This window comes from Anguilla rostrata, chromosome 7 (assembly GCF_018555375.3).
Source record: "Anguilla rostrata isolate EN2019 chromosome 7, ASM1855537v3, whole genome shotgun sequence".
In the NCBI taxonomy this organism is placed as follows: domain Eukaryota; kingdom Metazoa; phylum Chordata; class Actinopteri; order Anguilliformes; family Anguillidae; genus Anguilla; species Anguilla rostrata.
This window is the reverse complement of record NC_057939.1, coordinates 22,854,246-22,876,891: the sequence shown is the minus strand read 5'-3', so window position 1 is coordinate 22,876,891 and position 22,646 is coordinate 22,854,246. Positions and strand designations below refer to the sequence as shown.

Below are 22,646 nucleotides of genomic sequence, written 5' to 3'. Positions count from 1 at the left end.
ACAGTAGTCTATGCAGATTAAAAATGACTTCCACCTGCAGTCCTTTCCAGCCAATAAACACTGTATTTACTGAATAAATAAGTCAATGCGTTTTAATCGACAAACGTCAGATAATAACGTGGGAGCAGTTGTTCCAAACAAAAAAGGAAAATGAGCTCCAAAATGGATCACAAACGTCGACATGTGCCAAACACAGGTGACATTAACTTTAATTAACACATCAAGCAGTGACATCATTTCCCTCAGCAATCACCAAACAGCACCGCGGTGCTTTCCCATCCTAGCTGTAAATCTAAAGGGCGGCAATGTGCCGATTTCTAACATATTATAGACAAGAACTCAATGACAGAGAATCTGTTGGTAGAATGCAATTAGCATGAGCTTAATTTCAACAACATAGAGTTCTGGACGAAGCTGTGCGCGTGGTGTTGCTGGCAGACACTCTACGGTGGTCAAGGCAGGTCGGGAGTTAAAAGGGGGCCAGATGAATTCTGCGACTGTGGGGAGCCCCTCCTCTTAGTGCCAGAACCAGATGCAACACTGAGCCTCCCTGGATTTTGTAGTCTGCTGCCGTCTTTTCATCATTCCTGAAACAGAGGATGGGGGGAGCATTTAGAGGTGGCTTATATATACACACTGACTGAATATTGCAGCTACCCATCACAGAACGAGAAAGGACTGGTTATGGTTAAGAGTTGATTAAGAGTCCCTTTCCATTTTGAGGTGATCTGTGATGAGTATTCTGGCACAAATCCGCCCCTGTGGATCACCAGAAGGCGGGTGCAACACATCGCGGGTGGCTGCGATGAAAACATTTGAAAGGCACTACAGAAAAGCAATTTTTTAACTAAAAGACTCACATCTGTTTCCCACTGTAGATGAGTCTCTGCTGTTGAGGTGGAATCCCTTCTTTCTCCTCCACCCTTTCTTTGATCCTCTCCACCTGAGAAAGAGAGAGAAAGTATGTGTGAGTGTGTGTGCGCGCACGTGTGTGTGTGAGAAGAAAGAGACAGCATTTGTGTGATCAGCCAGGGAACGGGTTTGATGGAATTCAGTTCTATCATTAGAGGGCATAAGGAAGCTCAGCCAGGACCAGAAGGCACAGCTCACAGAACAAAAGTTGCATAAATATTAATACTATTTATGAAACGGATAGGTTGCTTACAATATATAAACTATACACACTGAAGGAGCAGAAGAATTTAAACTACATTTATAGGGAAAGGTTCAATGTACAGCTGAAAATGTACAATGACAGCCCAAGCAATACAGTACAATATGAGTGCACTGGGAGAATTGGTTGATAGTGTCACTGCAATACGTACAGACTGATTGGACATTACAGTAAAGTAAAACTGCACTGAAACAGTGGGGAATATCATCTATGCACACGACACTACTGTAATCCAGTGATTTAAATGCATAAGTGAATTCAATAAGATGAAAACAGCATTGACAACATACAGGATAGTTAATACTCTTACAGCCAATGACAAAGCAAACAAGAAGTGCCAGAATAAACTATGCAAAAAAAAAAATGATATGCCCTGTTGAAATCCAAAATATTCAACTGAAGCACTAACGCTTAATATAGTATGCGCAGACTAGACACCGAAGTACGTGGAAGGTCATTGAGACATCAAGCGTTAGTACAGTAGCCTACACACTGGCTGGGCACTGTAGCTCATCGAGATGGAGCTTACCTTGTCTGTTGGCTCAATATCGATCTCAATCTCCTTGCCAGTTAATGTCTGAAAGGCACATTGATGAGATAGACGGGGGTTCGATGGTGAAGCGAGAAAAAAAGATTGTAACAAAATTATTTTATTATATAATTCTGGCTATTGTAACACAGAAACTAACATTGGTTCCTTCATGCGTGTCGAGCAACAATTTCTTAAATCTATTCTGATTGCTATGATAACGTTTGCAAACCTATTTTGCAGATTAACCAGTAACTTCGCCAAAAGACCAAAACTAACGTACAGGACTCACGCACAGAGCTGACTTGCTATCGAAGTCTTGTACAAGCTTGTTTAGCTAATTTTATTCAGCGAGCAACCTGGCTAGGTATCTGGCTAGCTAGCTATTTTTTATTAGAATAATTGATAGTTGTAGCACCTGGGTTTTTGTGTGACGTTACTTACAACCAAGTTAGTACTTTAATAAATTAGCTACCAATAAACAGTCACAACTGCCTGCTGTTTTCTGTATTAAGACCGTGGTTATGCCACATCTGCTAACATTAGCTATACTGTCATTGTGTGATGTTTATAATCTTCGACAACATTACCTTACCTTAACTTTAATCAACATTTTGAATTCTTGGTGTATCTAAATGCGGAAAAATAAATAATTTATAGTGGTGCACAAAATATTTAGATTATTCACTTATTCAGCTATGACCCAACCGATACAAAATTATAGCAAACAATTTCCCTCGGAATATTTCTCTCGTCGCGCAATTCTGTTGCAATTCCTGTGTAACGGAAGATAATCCCGCCTAGTTTCATTTGAGATTAATGGTTCCGGAAAGCAACTACATTTCGGATATTTTCCTGCAATGATTAAAATTGTTTATTGTGAAGGTTGGTTTCGTAAAGCAGTGTTAAATACATCTTATTAACGGAGGGTCTACCACAAGATGCTGTCTTGCAGCGAAATAAGTTTTTCTTTTAGAGTCAAGTCACTGTTCACGGTTCAGTGAGAGTCAGAAGATAAAGCAAGTTCCAAAACTACATTTACCACAGGCCCCTGCCTCCCCGTTTGTTACCAAGAATTAGGGGCTAGCGATTCTGTACAAATTGTATCTGAAATGTTTTTAAATAAAGGTAAACCTCTATCAAAGCTCAGAAACCGCGGTTATTGTAATGTTATTCTTCGGGACTAATGAACGTTATTAACGTTAATTCTGTGCTTGTATTTTGATAGAAACTCACCAGAGGTTTTCACCGGAACTTATATACGGGAAGTCTAATTGTTGCTAGCTTCACGGAAATTCACAAGAAGGCTAAACATGTACATTGCCAATTTAGATATATTCATAATCTCTCATTGCAGTGAGTAGCTGTTCAACTGCACTTTGGGTGTGCTCTTCACTGATCATAAATGCCATTGGACAAGACTTTCATTTCATAGAATAAAATCCTTTTGGTGTGTGTTTGTTGTGATGTAATAAATCCACCGGTGTTATACCAAAAATCTGGACTACTACGCGTTAGTTCATGCCACAGTCTTACCCCACCCTTAATTACCTTAAGTGGTACTGCCTGAAGGACACAAATGAACCCCTTTAAATGTGGGCTTGCTTCTGTTTCAAATTTCTTTCTTAATTTTTGTTGTGCTGCAATTTCATCTTTATCTACCAAGTCTTTCTTTTTATATTCTGATTTAATTTTTGTTAATACAGATTTACTGCCGCCAACACCAGTTCTGTTAAATGCCACTAAACTATTTGAGTTTGACTTGCCCACTAATTCATTATATAATTTGTATGACTTCACATGTTGTAATTGCTCACCTAACTGTCCTCCCTTTTCACCTTTGAATGGCCCGGCCTTCAGTGAACTTCCAGAATGTAATGCACGTAACTGACAGTGTATAGAAATGCATGGCCAGGCTACACTAAAACACCAGCAACAATTGCTGGGAACGTGATTTCACAGAAATGATTACACAGTGTTATAGGTATGGGTCTGTAGAGTAAATGTATACCCCATTTAATTTGGTAACAATTTTTAGTTTTAGCAGTAAACTGGTATGCAAATGAGCCAGTACTGAACTGACATTGTATAGCAGCGTTTCCCAACCTTTTTCCTTCCACAGCACACTTTCCAAATTTACAGAATCTCATGGCACACCACTCTCAAAAGCATAAAAAATAAAACACCCTGCAGCCCCCCTCCACACGCATGCACGTAGGCCTAAATGTTATTTTGGGGTTTTAATTAAGCGATATGCATTTTAATAACATTTATTTTGGCTTTTGTGAATGGGATTTGTTCATTTAAGTTTTTTAAAAAAATTCATTTGAACATGAAAAATTTTTTTTAAAGGATTTTTCACACGGCACACCTGACCTCGCCTGACAGCACACCCAGGTGTAGCAATGCATGGCCTGGGCTACACTAAAACACCAGCAACAATTGCTGGGAACGTGATTTCAAAGAAATTATTGCATATTCTTGAAGATATGGATATGTAGAGTAAATGTATACCCCCTTTCATTTGGTAACAATTTTTAGTTTTGGTAGTAATCTGATAAACAATGAGCCAGTACTTAATTGACAGTGTAGAGAAATGCATGGCCGGGCTATACTAGAACACCAGCAACAATTGCTGGGAACATGATTTCACAGAAATGACTGCGTAATGTGAAAGGTATGGGTCTAAATATGAGTATATAATGTGTAATTCTATTCAACTGTATTAGTTACAAGAAGAAAAACGACAAAATCGCACTTAAATCATTGCATTTACCGAGCTTTTAGTTTGAAATCCTCTTACCGGAAGTTTCCAATTGTTGCCAGCTTCACGGAGCTTTGCTTGTTGTGTGAATTGGCAGTCGTACTTTTGTTCATATTTCGAAAGTTGAAGTACTTCTAAACTAGCGATGCGCATTTATTTCAGTCCTCAGTGCTAGCCAGTTAGCATTCTTATATTTTGAGTTGGGTTAAACTAATTAATTTTCTAACCTTTAAACCGGACTTACCTTGCTAGCCAGAATTTCTGACAGTTGTAGCTTGGTATCATAGCTATATTTCGCGTGGTTACCAGATGACTTGGAACAAATAGCCGTGATTGTAACCGTTTTACTCGGGTGAATTACAGTTTATTTAGATACCTAAATAAGGGCATCCCTGGCTCCGCATTTTAGGCTAGAAAACAAACAGGTGAGTGTAATGTGTATATCAGTTTTAAACTTAGCTACATGCTAACTTACTGTATTCGTGTTCTGTGTATGTACTGCTATGGTAGATATATTAACATTGATGTTTGTGTCTGATTTGGAAGCGCACCGTAATGTTGAATTTATGTATTTCTGAAGGAGTACCGTGCTCGCCCACTCCTCATTTTAAAAAATGTGAATTTCCCTTGGGGCTGGTATATGGGAAATATGTAAATTAAGGTTAGTAACGACATTACAAATGGCTACAGCACCTCCATTACAGAGCGATTGGGAGAGAGAGAAAGACCACCCGACAAACATGCCTCGCATTGAGAACGACATCAAGCTGGACTTCAAGGACGTCCTGCTTCGTCCAAAACGTAGCACACTGAAGTCTCGCAGTGAGGTACGATCTGTGTAAAGTTGCCATATGCCTGTAGTCTGTTGTAGCCGCTCTGTCGTTTCTGAGAATCCCCTGTCCCATCTGTCAAATTACATTTAAAATCTTCCATTCTGTTTTGCAATGCAGAATTCATAATTCCCTCATGTGCGTTTTCCAAGATGAACTGTGAGCTCAACTGTTTATTAGCCAGTCAGTGTGTTTGTGCTGCTGCCTACAATTCTGTATCTGTTCGTCCATTGCAGCTGACTTCGAAAAACATATGTTTGTAAAAAGATTTGGTTTCTGAAACTAAACTAAGAATTTGTTTCTTAAACTAAGAAGTCTAAATTCCAGAGATAAATTGGCTTTCATTTTGGCCAGCATATAAATGCAGCTTTTAGCCTGTGGCCCTTTCGGTTGAACATATGCAAACCTTGTCCCAATCTTCTGTTGTTTTTTGTGTTCTGACTTGTGGTGATCTCTTTGGCAGGTGGACCTGACCCGCAGTTTCTTCTTTCGGAACTCCAAGGGTACCTACAGTGGGATCCCGATCATCGCGGCCAACATGGACACTGTGGGGACCTTTGAGATGGCCCTGGCACTGCACAAGGTACAACAGTAATGGCATTGTACTGTTGGTGAGCTTATATTTACCTGCTTTGGTTTCTCATCCCCCAGGTCTTTCACTTATTTTTAATCTGAAACCACTTCCCTCATCCCCACCATTGCTTTAATCTTCATTCTTGATCGTTGGTATCAGTTCATTGCTAACGCTGCGCATATCCCATAATGTGGACACACAGGATTGGCTTTAAACCGTCATGTGGTGTAAATGCTGTTAATCTGCACAGCAAACTGATGTTGGTAAACAGGCAGTTCCCACTGACTGCTTTTCTCCCAACACTCACCTCCCCTTCCCAAAAAAAGAACTCACCAGAAGGTTTGGCATGGTCCCACCTGCACATTACGCACCCCATCTCCCCAACACGCACACACACACACACACACACACATACATCCCTCAGGCCACCCCCAGCAACCGGACATCTGAATCGTAGTCTGAATAATACTGAACATTTGCCATTAGCAGTCAACACTAGGAGCTCTTTAATGGAATCATTTGAAAATGTGCCTGTCTTTCCTCTTTCCCCAGTTCACTGTCTTCACTGCCATTCACAAGCACTACTCCGTGGACGATTGGAAGGAGTTTGCTGCCCAGCACCCCGATTGCCTGGAGGTATTCTTTCCGAATAGATTTTCACAGTTCATTACCCAGATTGTGATTGTGTTACTATAGTTAATTGCTTAGATTCCTCTTGTTTGTTAGAAGTCTTTCATTAAGTGAATGAGCGTAGGTGGGTGCGGAGAAGTTGTGTGGAAAGTTTGTTGAACCCAAGCCAAGTTTAAAATCTCTAGAAATGTTATTGTAAGTAGTATGTTTGCCCCGATTTATAAAGGGATAGTACAAGACCAGAGTTGCTGTTTAGCAAATCGGTAGTGGAAGAATGTAAAGTTCAAAAGTCCTTGTCTCAGTCCGTTTTGCATTCTGTGGCCTGGAATGAGTGTGAGGGGCCTGTTGGCTTGTAATACATCATCTGGCCTGACCTGTGGTGGTGGCGCTGTTGCTCCCTGATCAGTTTATGTCATTTTGGAAAGCTTGTGACGATGCTTCATTCTTTATTATTTGAATGTCGGCAGTTGTTGTTATACATTGTCAAGTGATTCAGGGGACCTCTTTAAAAATGCATTATTTTGACTTTCTGTTTCAAAAACTGCGTGGCAATCCTTGCTTGTTGTGTAGCACCTCTTGCACTGATGTGCTGATGCAGAAATTGTTGTCTTGTTTAAAGACCCTTTCTTGGCTTTCACATGGATACACACTGGGTTATACCGCGTGCGCCGTACTGACCCCTCATTCTGTCTGTCTGTCCGTCTCCAGAGCGTGGCGATCAGCACGGGGACCGGCGACGGGGACTTTGAGAGGCTGAGCTCGGTGGTGGCCGCGGTGCCGAAGCTGCGGTACATCTGCGTGGACGTGGCCAATGGCTACTCGGAGCACTTTGTCCACTTCGTCAAAGACGTGCGCGCGAAGTTCCCTTCGCACACCATCATGGTGAGTCACTGAGGGAGCGCTCCCCCTGCTGTTCAGGTGGTGGAATATTTGTGAGCGGTTTTATTTCCAGAGGTGGAAAATACAGGGATCAGAAAGTAAAAGTCCTGCCGTGTGTTTCTTCCACCGAAGAACTCAGCCAGCTGATTTCTGTAATTAATTCTTCCTCCTGGCTGAAGAATTGTGCTGATAGGCAAATTCAGGTGATTGTAACAAAATAATCTGGACAATTTTCTCCTTCTGAACCTGGATTTTCCCCCTCTGGTTATTTTACAGCTGGTGCTGAGGGTGATTCACTGGTATGAAGTGATGCTCATGATTATTTTTGGCACAGTAATAAGGAAAGTTGTAATGAGTGTTGTGGTCTTGCTCGTAGTGATGACGATGATAATGGAGATGGCTTCTCTGCCGCAGGCAGGGAACGTAGTCACTGGAGAGATGGTGGAGGAGCTGATTCTCGCTGGTGCTGACATCATTAAAGTGGGGATTGGACCAGGTGATGTCATAATCAGTCTTTTTTGCTGTTGGTTGTCATACTGGTCTCTTATCGATTTCTACAAAGACAAGTTCTGGAAGGACCAGGAAAGAAACGGTGTCAAAAGAAACAGTCCGGACGGTTTTAAACTGTATTTTGTAAATGTGTTTTCTTTCTATAACTTTTCAAGAACTATCGAATGTAGTACATTTTCTCATTTTGTCTGTAATGTGGCAGAATGCTTTTAACCATTGCTAAGATAGTTAATGTGTGACACAAGTAACTGGCTGTGCAGTGTAACAGAACTCTCTCGTTGTAGTGATGTAGTAAAATGGGGCAAACACTGTACTGTAGAGTACAGTGCTATAACCTGTTGATGTGGTAATGGAGCATACACGTTGTACTGTAGCATACATTGCTATAACCTGTTGATGTGGTAATGGAGCGTACACGTTGTACTGTAGCATACATTGCTATAACCTGTTGATGTGGTAATGGAGCATACACGTTGTACTGTAGCATACATTGCTATAACCTGTTGATGTGGTAATGGAGCGTACACGTTGTACCGTAGCGCACATTGCCATAACCTGTTGATGTGGTAATGGAGCATACACATGGTACTGTAGCGCACATTGCTATAACCTGTTGATGTGGTAATGGAGCATACACATGGTACTGTAGCGCACATTGCTATAACCTGTTGATGTGGTAATGGAGTGTACACGGTGTACTGTAGCATACATTGCTATAACCTGTTGAAGTGGTAATGGGACATACACGTTGTACTGTAGCATACATTGCTATAACCTGTTGATGTGGTAATGGAGCGTACACGGTGTACTGTAGCATACATTGCTGTAACCTGTTGATGTGGTAATGGAGCGTACACGGTGTACTGTAGCATACATTGCTATAACCTGTTGATGTGGTAATGGAGCGTACACGGTGTACTGTAGCATACATTGCTGTAACCTGTTGATGTGGTAATGGGGCATACACATTGTACCGTAGCGCACATTGCTATAACCTGTTGATGTGGTAATGGAGCGTACACGGTGTACTGTAGCATACATTGCTGTAACCTGTTGATGTGGTAATGGGGCATACACATTGTACCGTAGCGCACATTGCTATAACCCCCTATCTCTGTTTGCAGGCTCTGTGTGCACCACTCGTAAGAAGACGGGGGTTGGGTACCCGCAGCTAAGCGCTGTGATCGAATGTGCTGATGCAGCACATGGCCTAGGGGGGCATATCATCTCTGTGAGACACAGTTACTGATGATTTACATGCTTACATCATCTCTGTGAGACACAATTACTGCTGATTTACATGCTTACATCATCTCTGTGAGACACAGTTACCGCTGATTTACATGCTTACATCATCTCTGTGAGATTCATAGTTTTAAGAAATCTGAGCACTGGATTTATGTATAATTCTCTCTGTCTCATCCATGTCTCAACTGTCTATCACTCACGCTCACTCTCCCTTTTCAGGATGGAGGATGCACCTGCCCAGGTGACGTCTCAAAGGCGTTCGGTGAGTATTTATGGCAGACGTTGAGCCTCATTTTGATAATCAGTGTGCTACAAAGTGAAATGTTTAAGAGCCTGAGCGGTGCTTTTTGTGCATTTTATCGCATTGACCGTTTGCTAACGGTTGCGTGACTGGCATTGCATTACAGTCATCCGCTAACACGACGCGGAGTCACGTTATCTCTTTAAAAGCACATCCTGTCGGTGCTGCTGGGTTGTTTCTGCGACCCCGTGGAAAGGTTTGATATTCACCCGCACGCGCTGCTTCACAGGTGCGGGGGCAGACTTCGTCATGCTCGGCGGGATGCTGGCGGGTCACTCTGAGTGCAGCGGCGAGGTCATCGAGAAAAGCGGACAGAAGTACAAGCTGTTCTATGGCATGAGCTCCGAAACGGCCATGAGGAAACACGCAGGGGGAGTGGCCGAATACAGGTGAGTCTGTGCAGGGGAGGGTGATATTACTGGTGTGATATTACTAGTGAGGGTCATATTACTGGTGAGTCTGTGCAGGGGAGGGTGACATTACTGTTGTGATATTACTGGTGAGGGTCATATTACTGGTGTGATATTACAAGTGAGAGTTATATTACAGGTGTGATGTAGGTGAGAGTGATTTTACAGGTGCAAGTGATTTACAGATGAGATCTAGCGTAGCTAAGGGCAAAGGTGGGAGTCAGAAGACTGGTGAGACTGTTGTAGGTGAGGGTGATATTACATGCTTGTAAGAATTATTTTACAGTTTAGGCCTAGTATGGGACAGTCACATTCCAGGAGTGCGTGCAGGTTCAGCAGTGATTATGGGTGATGGAGACTTGTGGTGTGGTAGCGCTGTTACTTGTTATTTATTATCCCTCTGTTTGTGTGTGCGTGTGCGCGTGTGTTTCAGGGCGTCCGAGGGAAAGACCGTGGAGGTGCTCTATAAGGGCCCGGTGGACGTGACCATGCGGGACATCCTGGGAGGCGTGCGCTCCACCTGCACCTACGTGGGCGCGGGCAAGCTGAAGGAGCTGAGCCGCAGGACCACCTTCATCCGCGTCACTCAGCAGCTCAACACCGTGTTCGGCAACAGCGGCTAGGCCCAACGAGCAAGGGTCTGCCGGACTTGGCTCGGCCCGGTCCGTATGCATTTCTCTCTCTCTCTCTCTCTCTCTCTCTGTCTCTCTCACACACATATGCACGGTTACGCACGCACATACGCACACACACGCGTGCGCGTACGCACGGTCGCACGCACGGTCTGTGCCGTACACACACGCTTTCCCGAGTCAGACAGACTCGCCCTCTTTCCTGGACTCTGCCGCTCCAGAGCTCCTATGCAGTGTCATGATAACGCCGGGCTGCCTCAAGGTTAGTTATGAATTTTAATTTGGGAACAGTTCATGTGTCTTGCATGTCTGCGGGAACCTGTTTGGCCAGTTTTAATTAGGATGTCAGTGACAGGTCAAGTAAGCATGAGCAGTATTTTATTGGACCGTAGTCATACAGTGTCTCGGTGGTAGTAGTGCTGATCAGAGATCAGTTTTGCCTTTCAGCTCATGATGATTCCTGATCGATGTGGTCACTTCTGGCACTACGATCCTTACTTCACTCTAGTGTTTCTTTTGCGCCTCTACATCTTGAAACCTATGCACTTGTTGTACGTCGCTCTGGATAAGAGCGTCTGCTAAATGCCTGTAATGTAATGTAATGTAATGATGGATAAGGTCTGAACATGGGCAGGAAAACCTGATCTTAGATCAGCACTCCTACTCTGAGAGGCTTTATGAACACGGGCCTGGATCTAGCAATTAAAAATGACACTTTTAGTAATGCTACTACCAGAGTATTTCAATAACTTCATGGGGATGTGAAGCACTTAGTAATACTGTATGACTTTGGTTCATTAGATTTTTACCTGTAAGATATGGCCTTGCGTTCAAATCTGAAATTGACCTGTATTTGCTACAAAATTAAGCTGAAGTACTTTTTTTGCAGCTACTAGCACTAGGGCACAACCTTCCTGGAACAAGCTAGATTGTGACGTCACTGGTCCACCTGTGGACGTTTTGGAGCAGTCAACCAGTGGCACAGTAGTTGTGGTCTCCTCAGAGGTAGTTCATGAGAATGTATGTTTTGTTTGGTCATACTCATTTCAGGATCCTGGGGCAATAGACCTTCCTTAGGTTCTCTTTTTTTCCCCTCACATTTCATTGTTGAGCTCATTGAAAGTCAGCAGTCTTGGCTTGAGCAGCCAGGACAAAATAACCTGGTGAGGTCACAACCTTGCTGGTTCCAGTGCTAGGTAGTAGCTGCAAAAAAAAGTGAACTTCAGATTTCCCATTCGAATGCAGGGAAATATATCTTATCTATGGTAAAAAAAAAGGCTAATGAATCTGAGCCATATTACAGAGGGCATTACATCCCCGTTACATTTTTGGTGAGTGGGTATTTTTGACTAAGTAGAAAATCTAATTTTAGTGTAAACACTGGAATGATTTTTCTCAGATAGTCTAGCATAATCTGTTCATAAGATGAGGGGAACATAATTAATGTGAGATTTTTTCCCCTCACATTTACATGGTTACTTCCAAAAAAAATGTTGGCCGTTAGCAAATAGCATTTTTTTAGATTTAAAAATATTATATGACTATCATAATAATTGAAAATGGATTACATGCTGGGTAGGGATTGAGCCTACAAATAAAATCATCTTTTTAATCTATGACCGTGTTAAGCGTTGCCTCAAGTAGGCTCAGGTGTGTAAAGGTGAAGGAAAGGAAAGTGTTTGGGGGAAATTAACTAGTGTGCCAAGTTAGAAATGGAGGAGGAGGCCTGTGTCTCACGATGTACCTTTGACTGACAGAAAGCTTCTCCCTGGAGCTACTTATGGCTTCAGTTGGAAAAGCTCCAGCTACAGCCACCCACCACCCCCACACACCCTTCTCCCTTATTTCAACACGGGTTTGCCCAGTCCAGCAAGTATCAAACGTGTTCAGCATTAAATCCATTGTTAAGATTTCCAACATTTGTTTAACAGTTACACCAAGTAGTCTGATTGCAACAGGTCAATGAATCATTTGTTCAGGTGATGTGGCTGCTCAAAGACCGGAGTGATATTTTTAAGTGTCTGCTTTTAAGTATCGCACAAGTGTTTGTGCGTGTTTTATACACCTCATGAGCGAGTGATTACTGAGTGGAGGTATTTATTTTTTTTAAAAAGACTTCCGGTTTTTTTCCCATTGCTTTCCGTTAAACAAATGTACATTTTATTGATTTACTGTCACTGGATTTTCTGACCAATAAATGCATTCCATAAACTGTTTCTGTGTACTGTGATGGTTTGCTTTTTAACACTGTGGTTACACACATGAAAAACCTTCCCGCTATTGGTGTCTGTCTTTTGAAAATTATTGCCATTTCGATATCACTTTATTATTACTTTATAAAATGTACAGGCTACAAGGCATATGTTACCAAAGTTTTTCAATAAATGCATGTATTCAATTTGTGTATGCATACCCAAGAATGAAATTTAATTTTTTTGTTGTAGTAATAGTTTTTATTAGACTTTTGGTGTACATAGAGTATACAAACAAAAAAAATATAAAGAAAAAAAATTGCCTGCTTCCTGACATTGTGCACCTCGTTTTATGTAATTCTATATAAAATACAAGTTGAACTCCATGAGCAAGAATGAAAGGGAATCTAAAGGTATCAATGCATCTATGACCACTTCCAATGCCATCCAATCAAATTCCTTACATAAAAAATGTGTTCCTACTGATAGTAAATATACAGTATAAGGGCCTATACTTTCTCCCTGTTTTTCCTAGTTTGGAATGGCTAATTGCAATCACCAGCGTTGCTCATGCTGCAATCTCTGCATCAGTGTTGGAAAGTACTCATGTCCGGTTTCCTCCAAAACTCATGACTTCAAGCCACTGCCTTCCACGGTGCACGGGTGCAGTCCACAAGCTGCTGAGCTCGCACAGACCTGAGTCAAAGGAAGACACTTCCTGTGCAGCTTGAGCGAAGAGACAGTGGGCATCCACCTGACCAATGTCAGGTTACTGGTGAGCAATGAGAAATGGTTATCCCAGCTGAGTGAATCAAGAAAGGCTAATGGCTGATTATGCATTACTCTGGGGCACTGCTGGCCAAAGTTAGCACTGGCATGGTCAGGAACACTGCTTTAACAGGAGGTGCCACCCAGTAGTCTTGCCTTTTGTTCCTTTGAGCTCAACACAAACAGTATGCACAGTGCTACATGGTAGTCACACGATTCATTAATGAGGCAATCGGATCACTACATTCAAATCTTGGCAGGATGATGCAATGAACATGACCAAGATCAAGTTGAATTGTTTAAGGAATTTGTTTATTTTAATTCATAGTTTGTAGTTTTATATGATGCTGTTGCTGTGCTCGCTCGAAGGCTGTCTTAAACCAGCTGTAGAAAACTAGAAGCCGTTATATGAAGAACGTTTGTGAATCATATCATTCACTGTGTAGTGTATATGCACAGAATGTTTTTCATGAACTTATTTCATTATCGTTTTTCTTTAATCATTGGCAGATGGATCACATTCAATTTAATGAAGAACTGTTTCTAGATAATATCACTGTATTATGAATACGGTGTGATAAATTCATCTCTTATCGTGTAAGACAGCAAGCAATAAAAAAGACTAAGGGTCATTATAATTGGAGTATCCGCATAAAGACCGGCTATGACGTGTCACATGACATTTGCCAAAACAGGAAGCGAAATCATGGTGTCTGTGTACGGCGGTGTTGAGGGGTAAGAAAATACGCGTTTAAATGAAATCCATTCAAACGTTTCAGTTGTTTTTTTAACGAGTCTTTAGAAATGTGGATGCGAAACGTTTGGTTACTTTTATCATGGCGTAATTTGATATTGTGGCAGATATGTTAGTGCTGGTGGACCCTGCTAATTCATTCGAGTCCAATATAACTTCTGCAGACAGAGCTACCTTTAGCTAATGCAGTGTCGCTGTGGCTAGATAGCTATCATACTGTCCTGAAGTATCTCGTGATACGGCGAGCTACCATCTTTTTACTGAAAAACTAACGTTACATTACTGTAACGTATCCTCAATTTTATAACAGTAGGCTAGCTGGTGAATCTTTCTGCATAACTATCTATATTGTTTGGAATTGTTTTATGTAACTTACAAAAGTTGGTATTTATTCCACACTGGTGAAGGAGGCAATGAATACGTACTTTCAGTTTTTCCCCTCCTCCTGTTCGTCTGTTTTCCGATTCTTTGTGTCCGCCACGTAGTGTCATTGCAATACAGCTAGCCGAGATCCAGTATTCCGGATGCGATCAGGCGAGTCAGGATACTACTACCACTGTCTGTCCGAGTGTCAGTCAGTATGTCAATATGTCACTGTATGTCTGATTGTCTGTCCATATTATGACGGTTTTGGCAGAGGTGGGACCCATTCCAAAGCCGTGCTGGTGTCAGAGCATGGGAAAATCCTTGCAGAAACAGATGGTCCTTCTACCAATCATTGGGTAATAAAACATTTAGTACAGTCATGTACGTTTCTGCAGTTTTCACAGAACCAGTATGTTTCACTACATCTTGTTTTAACGTGTTTTTTTTTTGTTTTTACACATTACTCTTTAATTATGCAGTATTGAATTCAGTAGTAATTATGGAAGTATCAATATGACATCACATAATGTTGTGTGTGCGTGTACACGCGTGTGTTGATTCTCTCTTTCAGTTGGTAGGTGTGGATAAGTGTATCGAGGCCATCAATGACATGGTGCAGAGAGCCAAAAGCCAGGCTGGCCTGGACCCAGATATGCCTCTCAGTTCCCTGGTTGGTCTCCCTGTCAATCAGCAACAGTACATTTACAGACCAATCAGATCACTTCCTTATCTACAATATAAATATTAAATAAAGACATCTGACAACCATATAAGCACAGTTATGTTGTGTGTGTAATCTATGGTGTATGATTCTGCAACAGAGGAGGTTCATGTGCTTTGCGTGTGTGTGTGTTTCCAGGGCATGTCCCTGAGTGGAGGTGAGCAGCGTGATGCTATCCAGAAGCTCATTGATGAGATGAAGGAGAGGTTTCCCAAGCTGAGCCACAGTTACAGCATCACCACCGATGCTATCGGTGCCATGGCAACAGCCAGCCAGCATGGTACCTTGCAAGCCTTCTCTTTATTCTCTTCTTTTCTGTTCTTTAAATTAATTTTGCCTCTCTGGCATGACAGCCATGCATAGTTGACGAAGCACACGCGTGCTACAACCCAGTACCACAAGAACTACTTCAACTCATGATTTATGGTTCTTTCTGATTGTGCCACCAGGGGGCGTCGTGCTCATTTCAGGAACTGGCTCCAACTGTAAACTGGTGAACCCTGATGGCTCTCAGGTGGGCTGTGGGGGCTGGGGACACCTCATGGGCGACGAGGGGTCAGGTATTCATGCCCACACAGTCCATGCTCACCTTGAGGAGGATTGACGAACGTAACGCTGCATAATGCTGTTTGTGAACATAGCTATACCTTCTATGTCAGTGGTTCTCAAGCTCGTTCCTGGGGACCCCCCTGTGCATGGTGGGTTCTTTTTTCAACCAAAATTGCCATCCCAGAATTTTAACGAGCTGTTCATTTTTCTTAATTAGGGGCTATTCATGTTTTGAAGGATTATTTATGCTCTTATGCCACATTTATGTTAGAAATGGCTATGCATGACATGAAGAATACATGTTCCATGTTCGCATCGTGCTTATTGTGCAAACAATATTATCATCATTATTGCAGGCAAACGCATAAAAAGAGCAAAAAGTTTTTTTTGCAGATAAGATTAAAGACTGTGGTGAATCAGTAGGCTCCTAATTAGGTCATTGAACAGGTGTTTAAGTTCTTTTTAATTTCTCCTTTAACTGGTTAACACAATGCAGGTTTTGCTCATTATCATTTGCTTTGTCTGAATTATTTACCATTTTCCAAATGGCTAGTTTTAGTTGCCACGTGCCCACACTTTCATCAATGAGGAGCCTATTGATTCACCTCAGTTAAAAAGTTTTAACCTATCTTTATGTAATTGTTTGGAATATAGAAAATGTGACTTCTTCATAGCATGCATATATATTTCTGACGTAATGTGTCTTAAGAGGACAAATAATCCCCTCTAAACATGAAAAGCACATGGAAAATGAGCAGCTTGTTCAAATTCTGGGATTGCAATTGTGGTTGGAACGAAAACCAGCACAAACAGGCCTTTTCCAGGACCGAGGCTGAGAACCGCTGTTCTGTGTAGAGACCGCCACCTTATATAACATCAGCATATTAGATATGGATCCAGTTTTACACTCGCTTACTAATGTCATTGGGGCTGGCAATGGAAAATAGCAGCGCTCTGTTGTATTTCTCGTGAGATTTTTTGGCGTGAAAATAAAAGTATGTGTTCATAAGGCAGCTGCCTCCTCCCCCTCATCAGCTTACTGGATTTCGCACCTGGCTGTGAAGACCGTGTTTGATGCTGTGGACAATCTGGTCACGCCCCCTCATGACATCACTCACGTTAAGAAGGCCATGGAGGAGTACTTCCAGGTGAAAAGTCTCTGAAATACAACACTGACACATATCCCACAATGCACTGTGGGTACCCAATATAAAAACATGGGCATTTAACAGGTGCCCAGAACCACTTGCACAACATAGATTTTTTTTATATACAGTCCATTTATAAAGCTGGTTATTTACTGTAGCAATTCAGGTTGACTATCTTATTCAAGGGTTCAACAGCGGTGCCCTAACTGGGAATCAAACCTTACATCCCAGTTCCCTGTTATAGGGCACTGCCAGCCCGCAGAGCTGCATTGTGTAGAGAGTCACTCGGTTTTGATTTCAATGCTGTAGCAGGTCAAATGTGCACATCAAGGGTTATAAAATAGAGATAAGGCAGATGTATCATGAAACAACATGCAGATAAGACTCCACAAATCACAGAGTACATTGTAGCAAATGCAACAGTGTTGGGGGTAATTTGTAGATACCGTTCAGTTATACTGTCCAAATAGCATGAGGGTTCATGGAAGTATTACCAGAAAGTATCCACCAATCACCGTCAGTGTTGTTGTGTTTCTTATTGTGATTGTCTGAGCTCCTCTCTGTCCTGTCCGTGTTTTCTCATGCCTGGTTTTAACCCTGTTTGGTTCCTGCAGGTGTCAGGGCGGATGGGCCTGCTCCCGCACCTCTACAGAAACTTCCAGAAGTCACACTTTGCTGGATTCTGCAGGAAGTTGTCTGAAGGTACAACCTAGTTGAGGGTTTCTTAATTTTTTCCCCCCACATTTCTCTCTCACACACACAAACACACATGGATGTTATATTTTTCATACATCACACACTTCTTTGTCCTTACTTTACACTGTCCAGGTTTATCGTGTGTAATCTGGTTATGGTTCCATGTTACATTTATGTTACAATGTGCTGTAGAAATGCACTGGGGATTGTGTACCTGGTAATGATTGTACTGTCCTGACTGTGCTTCTGTGCGTGTGCGTGTGTTGTGTGTTGCCTTTTCAGGGGCTACAGCTGGAGATGCACTGTGCCAGCATGTGTTCCGTAAAGCTGGGGAAGTACTGGCTCAACACGTGGTGGCCGTCTTGCCCAAAGCTCACCAGGTGAGGGCGCTAAAGGGAGAAGGGAAACGTTTCATGTGGTCTGTGTTCATGTGCTGGCTCCTTCAGACCAATATGTATTTGTATTTTCCGGCTTGCTATCGCAAGAATACAAGGTAATATTGAAATCCTAAGATAATTGTGTCTTGATATTTAGATATCCTCTTAGGTAATATGAAAATCCTGGCTGAATAATACAGTGATCTTGATGCAGGAAACTCTCAAATTGTTATCTTATTACAACCTCAATAAGCCACCATACATTCCAGCCTGAAGGTTTTTCTTGCTCAAATTGCTCAAATGTTGACTAAGCGATCTCTCTCTCTCTCTCTCTGCCTTGTACAGGATCTGTTTTCCGGGGAGCGGGGGCTCCCGATCCTGTGTGTGGGGTCCGTGTGGAAGAGCTGGGATCTGCTGAAGCCGGGTGAGTGGGCCAGCTTCACAAGGAACGTTCTGGAAAATGCTGCTCCCTACATCACTTCACAAATGCTTTCTTTGTACTTGTTTCCTTTAAAAATGCAAGCGTAAAGGTAGGATGAGAGAATGCGCTAAATCAGTGGTAACCGACCCTGTTCCTGGAGATCTACCACCCTGTAGGGGTTTTCATTTCAGCCCTAATTTGGCACACCTGACTTTACTAATTAGTGGCTCAACACAATCTTTGCAGTTGAATAAGACGGTAGATCTCCAGGAATAGGGTTGATTACCACTGTGCTAAATGGATGCGATGTAAAGGAATGAGACCTTTGCCGTGTTCTCTCTGGAAGGCTTCACAGACGTTTTGGCACGAGCGGCTGGGGGCCATTTCTCGGGGTACAGCCTCCTGACCCTGCGGCAGTCTTCGGCGCTCGGGGGGGCCAGCCTGGGGGCCAAGAGCGTGGCGGCCACGCTCCCCCTGGACTACGCCGCCAACGCACACGTCTTCTACACGTGCTCCTTCGCCGGCCAATGACGGCACGGGTCCCTGCCACGGAAGGGGACGCGCGGAATTACAGCGCTGCGGACCAGGATACTACCTCACTACAGATCCACACGCTGCCGCCCATTTCTCCACGAGGCGCTTTCTCAACGGCTCTACGGAGGGGAATATTTTTTTAATGAATTTACATTTGAAATCACGGTTTGAAGTTTGCCGTCTTCAGTCGCCAAGATTTGAGGGATATTAAAAGGAAAATCAATGTAACTGTTTTCTACCGAAAATCACGATTAGGAGTTGCTTTTACATTTATATGAAGTTTTCAATGCAAGATGTTGAAAAGATCACATAGATATGAAACATTGTACCTTATGCATTGTTTAATGGTCTTGCCTTTTTGGTGCTAATAAAGATCTTCAGAAGCAGTGGGTGGAAATTAAATTCAACAGAAATTGACCAATGGTGGGAGATGACCTTTCTGGTTCAGAGGAGGCCTTCAAATTTGTGGGGATGCTAGCAGAGTTCAAAAGGATACCACACTTGTGCAAGAGCTATATCATATTCTAAAATTATATAGCTCATATTTACGGTACAGCAAGTTAGGGTTAGGGTCGGTAGAATTTGTAGTTGTCCACGCAAACACCAAACCAGCCTGGCACCTCATAGCAAACAGTAAGATGATTCACATCACTTGAAGTAATAGTAGTAATAAATAACAATAATTAAAATAATCTGGAGATAGAATACACACCTGGATCTGCATGCATCCAATCAGCAGCTTAATCCCCAACCATGATCCCCGAATCATTCCAGCCTGGGCCTTTCTGTATAGTTTGCATGTTCTCCCCATGTCCGTGTGGGTTTCCTCCCACAGTTCAAAGACATGCAGGTAGGCTAACTGGAGACTAAAGCCGCGTTTCCACCAAAATTACCCGGAACTTTCAGTCCCAGGAACTACTTTACCAGGAACTAAAAGGTTCCTTCAGCCAATGGTTGTCTGCGTTTCCACCGGGGTCTAAAGTACCGCGAAGATTAGGCAAATTAGCCCACTGACGTTGTCGTCGGTCCATCTGTCATATTACATTACATTACAGGCATTTAGCAGACGCTCTTATCCAGAGCGACTTACACAACTTTTTACATAGCATTTTACACTGCATCCATTTATACAGCTGGATATATACTGAAGCAATTTTCGGTTAAGTACCTTGCTCAAGGGTACAACGGCCTGCGGCCTTTTGGTTACAAGTCTAGTTCCTTACCCACTGTGCTACACTCCGTCATATGATTTCTTCTGTAACCCCATACTACCACCGAAGTAGCCTACATTATTTTCTAATAACCGGGACAGCCCGGAGGGGTTTATTCCACTTATATACTACGGGTTACCAACAATGACTATATATGGTTACTTTTGTATTTATTGATTTTCATATATCGTCTCAAACACATTTATTAACAGCAGAAAACATGCACACGTTGTAAACAATTAGCTGTTTTATTACTTTCTCGTCGTCAATTCCATATAGGCTAATCGCAAAATGACAAGAATAGAACGAAAACTCGGACTTGCGTGAAAATGTAAATTAGTAGTGGTACAGCCACCGTTTGCTTTCCTTCGAAGTTACTGCTAGCCGAGCAGCGAAGTGTGCCCTCCAGATGCGAACCATGCACCATAAATGAGTCCATAGTCTTCCTGGTCTTTTCGTGGAATTGAAAAATGGCAGTAAAATTACGGCAGTCTGAAAAAGCTAAAGGGAAGATTACTAGAATTAACCTGTTATTTTACCCGGATAAAAAGTGCGGAAGGTGATTTCCAGTTTGCTTGTATTGTATCACCAATGTTAATTATGCAGAACTACCGCATACCTCACATAACTGTATCAAACGTTTCGAGTCAATTACAACGGGCTAACAAAGAAAATCCGGAAGAAAATATTCAGCAACCGAATTAATCCGTTTGAATGTTTTGGTAGCCTACGTAGCCTAATATGCTGTCCCAGCACGAATGCTTAGCATTTTATAAAACGAATACTAAAGCAAGAAAAGAACAGAAGAGCACACGTTATAATTCCAAGACGTTGATAGGCTATAACCAAAAGTAGGCTACTGCGCCGCATAACATACAAGTTTGATTTGAAGTTATTATGAAAATAAATTGGTTTGCCGCTGCATATTTTCAAACATGGCGGGTAATGGCGGAAAATAAATACAACACAAATGCTACGAGTACTCGACCAATCAGAAATGTTCAGCGCTGCAAGCTCCACCCAAAAGGTTCCTGTACTTTCGGAAAGTACTACCCCCGAGCAGGAACGTTTTGGGGGGTAAAACAAAGCCCCCAGAACTAAATTTAGACCCTAGTTCCTGCGGTGGAAACGCACTGAGTTCCTCAAAAGGTTCCTAGTTCCGGGGTATAGTTCCTGCGGTGGAAACGCGGCTTAAATTGCCCATAGCTTATGAGTGTGAGTGAATGGTCTGTGTGCCCTGTGATAGGTATATCTTGCTCCTCGCCCAATGCATGCTAGGATAGGCTCCAGCACCCTTCGTGACCCTGACCAGTATAAGCGCGCATAGATAATGGATGGATGGATCCCTGAATCACGGGTGTCTTCTGTGATGGTCTCCCGTCTGGGCCTTGCGATTGGTGCGTGCTCCCAGAATGTGGCTGCGCCGTCTCAAATCTCCTCACCTCGGGCGACTTCATTCACACACGGGAGAGAAAAACACCGGGCCGACTGACCTAGCCTCGCCGCGGCGCGGTCTGTTCGCCCGCCGAGGCGAAGTCCTCGCACCTTCCGGTCGGCAGTCCGCTGGCTCGCCCAAAAGAGCCGCGCGTCGCAGCTACAGAACAGCCCCCCCCGTTCGCTGAGAATGGAAATGATGGGCCCATTAAATATGCACTAGCAGAGCGTGCCCGCAGCACTCCCTCGATAAAAAGGCTTCCTCTCCTTACACACACTGGGCAGCCGCCCGGCCTGCGCTTTCACTCCCTCTCTTGGGGGGGGGGTTAGCGGAGAGAGAGCGAGCCTTAAAGCGAGCCGTAATGGACGTTTTCAATTAAAATCCTTGGCCGGTTTTCCGCTGCCAGGCAACGCAGCCGACAGGGTCTATGTTTAGACGAGTGTCCTGGAGTGACAGAGGTCGGGCTCCGAATGTTCCATCGCGGCCCTTCGTTTTTAAGTCTTACGCTTTTGTCGTTAGCCGGAAACTTAGCGTTTTTGTCCGGTTAATGACAAGCGGCGCCGGACGCCAAAACGTTCGGTTTTGGAAAACACTAGGAAAAAAAATGCGCAGGGGCGGAGAGGAGAAAGCTTTCACGGGAACGATAAACGTTGCTCCAGTCCTAGGGGGGGTCCCCAGCATCTGCCAGTTTTTCGGTTTTCAATAAAATCCCTGGCTGGCTGAAGAGTCTGCGCCGCCTGTTCCCCAAATCGGCTGCTGATCGAAAGGGAACCACAAAAACCTGCAGCAACCGCTCGAGCTCGCCGGACTGGAGTTGGACATCGCTGACATACAGGAACGTAGATGCTGTTCCTTTGCAAGAAAACATTTAGGCAACCAACCATTTCTGGGTACCTTACCATAATAAAAGGTTTAGATGCTCTTTAAAAGTACAAATAAGGGCAACAAAACTGGGTTCTGGTGTCAAACGTACAGTTACAAAGAAAGACTTCA

At 43.0% G+C, this 22,646-nt stretch overlaps 3 protein-coding genes across 5 annotated transcripts; 2 read left to right on the top strand and 1 right to left on the bottom strand.

Annotated features, from left to right (window-relative positions):
• Positions 1–193: 193 nt before the first annotated feature.
• On the bottom strand, positions 194–2,494 carry LOC135259416 (NEDD8-like). Its single transcript, XM_064343817.1, has 4 exons — positions 2,299–2,494; positions 1,704–1,751; positions 861–943; positions 194–587 (listed from the first exon to the last, which is right to left on the bottom strand). Exons 1-4 carry the CDS (start codon positions 2,314–2,316, stop codon positions 470–472), a joined length of 267 nt encoding a protein of 88 aa, XP_064199887.1. The 5' UTR covers positions 2,317–2,494; the 3' UTR covers positions 194–469.
• Positions 2,495–4,242: 1,748 nt separating this feature from the next.
• gmpr2 (guanosine monophosphate reductase 2) lies at positions 4,243–12,695 on the top strand. 3 transcript variants are annotated; one of them, XR_010331272.1, is made up of 11 exons: positions 4,512–4,892; positions 5,158–5,294; positions 5,761–5,880; positions 6,424–6,507; positions 7,210–7,383; positions 7,795–7,876; positions 9,015–9,121; positions 9,358–9,400; positions 9,669–9,828; positions 10,283–10,888; positions 11,818–12,695. XR_010331272.1 is itself a non-coding variant. In XM_064343815.1 (10 exons), exons 2-10 carry the CDS (start codon positions 5,208–5,210, stop codon positions 10,470–10,472), a joined length of 1,047 nt encoding a protein of 348 aa, XP_064199885.1. In that variant the 5' UTR covers positions 4,243–4,380; positions 5,158–5,207; the 3' UTR covers positions 10,473–10,841. The 3 variants fall into 3 exon arrangements, 2 of the variants coding, with proteins under 2 accessions (XP_064199885.1, XP_064199886.1); XM_064343815.1 differs by lacking the exons at positions 4,512–4,892; positions 11,818–12,695 and adding an exon at positions 4,243–4,380 and having other exon boundaries at positions 10,283–10,841; XM_064343816.1 differs by lacking the exon at positions 11,818–12,695 and having other exon boundaries at positions 5,172–5,294; positions 10,283–10,841.
• A 1,328-nt stretch (positions 12,696–14,023) lies between these two features.
• Positions 14,024–19,393, top strand: nagk (N-acetylglucosamine kinase). The gene is made up of 10 exons (XM_064343813.1): positions 14,024–14,176; positions 14,833–14,917; positions 15,133–15,231; positions 15,421–15,562; positions 15,732–15,842; positions 16,867–16,979; positions 17,594–17,681; positions 17,958–18,055; positions 18,398–18,476; positions 18,820–19,393. Exons 1-10 carry the CDS (start codon positions 14,106–14,108, stop codon positions 19,002–19,004), a joined length of 1,071 nt encoding a protein of 356 aa, XP_064199883.1. The 5' UTR covers positions 14,024–14,105; the 3' UTR covers positions 19,005–19,393.
• Positions 19,394–22,646: the final 3,253 nt, after the last annotated feature.

Bases quoted from the DNA above. Each gene is read 5' to 3' on its own strand.
- LOC135259416 (XM_064343817.1), bottom strand. The intron at 944-1,703 runs GTAAGCTCCATC...TCTCTTTCTCAG, and splicing joins ATATTGAGCCAACAGACAAG to GTGGAGAGGATCAAAGAAAG. The intron at 588-860 runs GTGAGTCTTTTA...CCTCTGTTTCAG, and splicing joins ATCTACAGTGGGAAACAGAT to GAATGATGAAAAGACGGCAG.
- nagk (XM_064343813.1), top strand. From the start codon at position 14,106: ATGACGTGTCACATGACATTTGCCAAAACAGGAAGCGAAATCATGGTG. The intron at 15,843-16,866 runs GTATTCATGCCC...CCCCCTCATCAG, and splicing joins CATGGGCGACGAGGGGTCAG to CTTACTGGATTTCGCACCTG. The intron at 18,477-18,819 runs GTGAGTGGGCCA...TCTCTCTGGAAG, and splicing joins CTGGGATCTGCTGAAGCCGG to GCTTCACAGACGTTTTGGCA.
- gmpr2 (XM_064343815.1), top strand. From the start codon at position 5,208: ATGCCTCGCATTGAGAACGACATCAAGCTGGACTTCAAGGACGTCCTG. The intron at 5,881-6,423 runs GTACAACAGTAA...CTCTTTCCCCAG, and splicing joins TGGCCCTGGCACTGCACAAG to TTCACTGTCTTCACTGCCAT. The intron at 9,829-10,282 runs GTGAGTCTGTGC...CGTGTGTTTCAG, and splicing joins GGGGGAGTGGCCGAATACAG to GGCGTCCGAGGGAAAGACCG.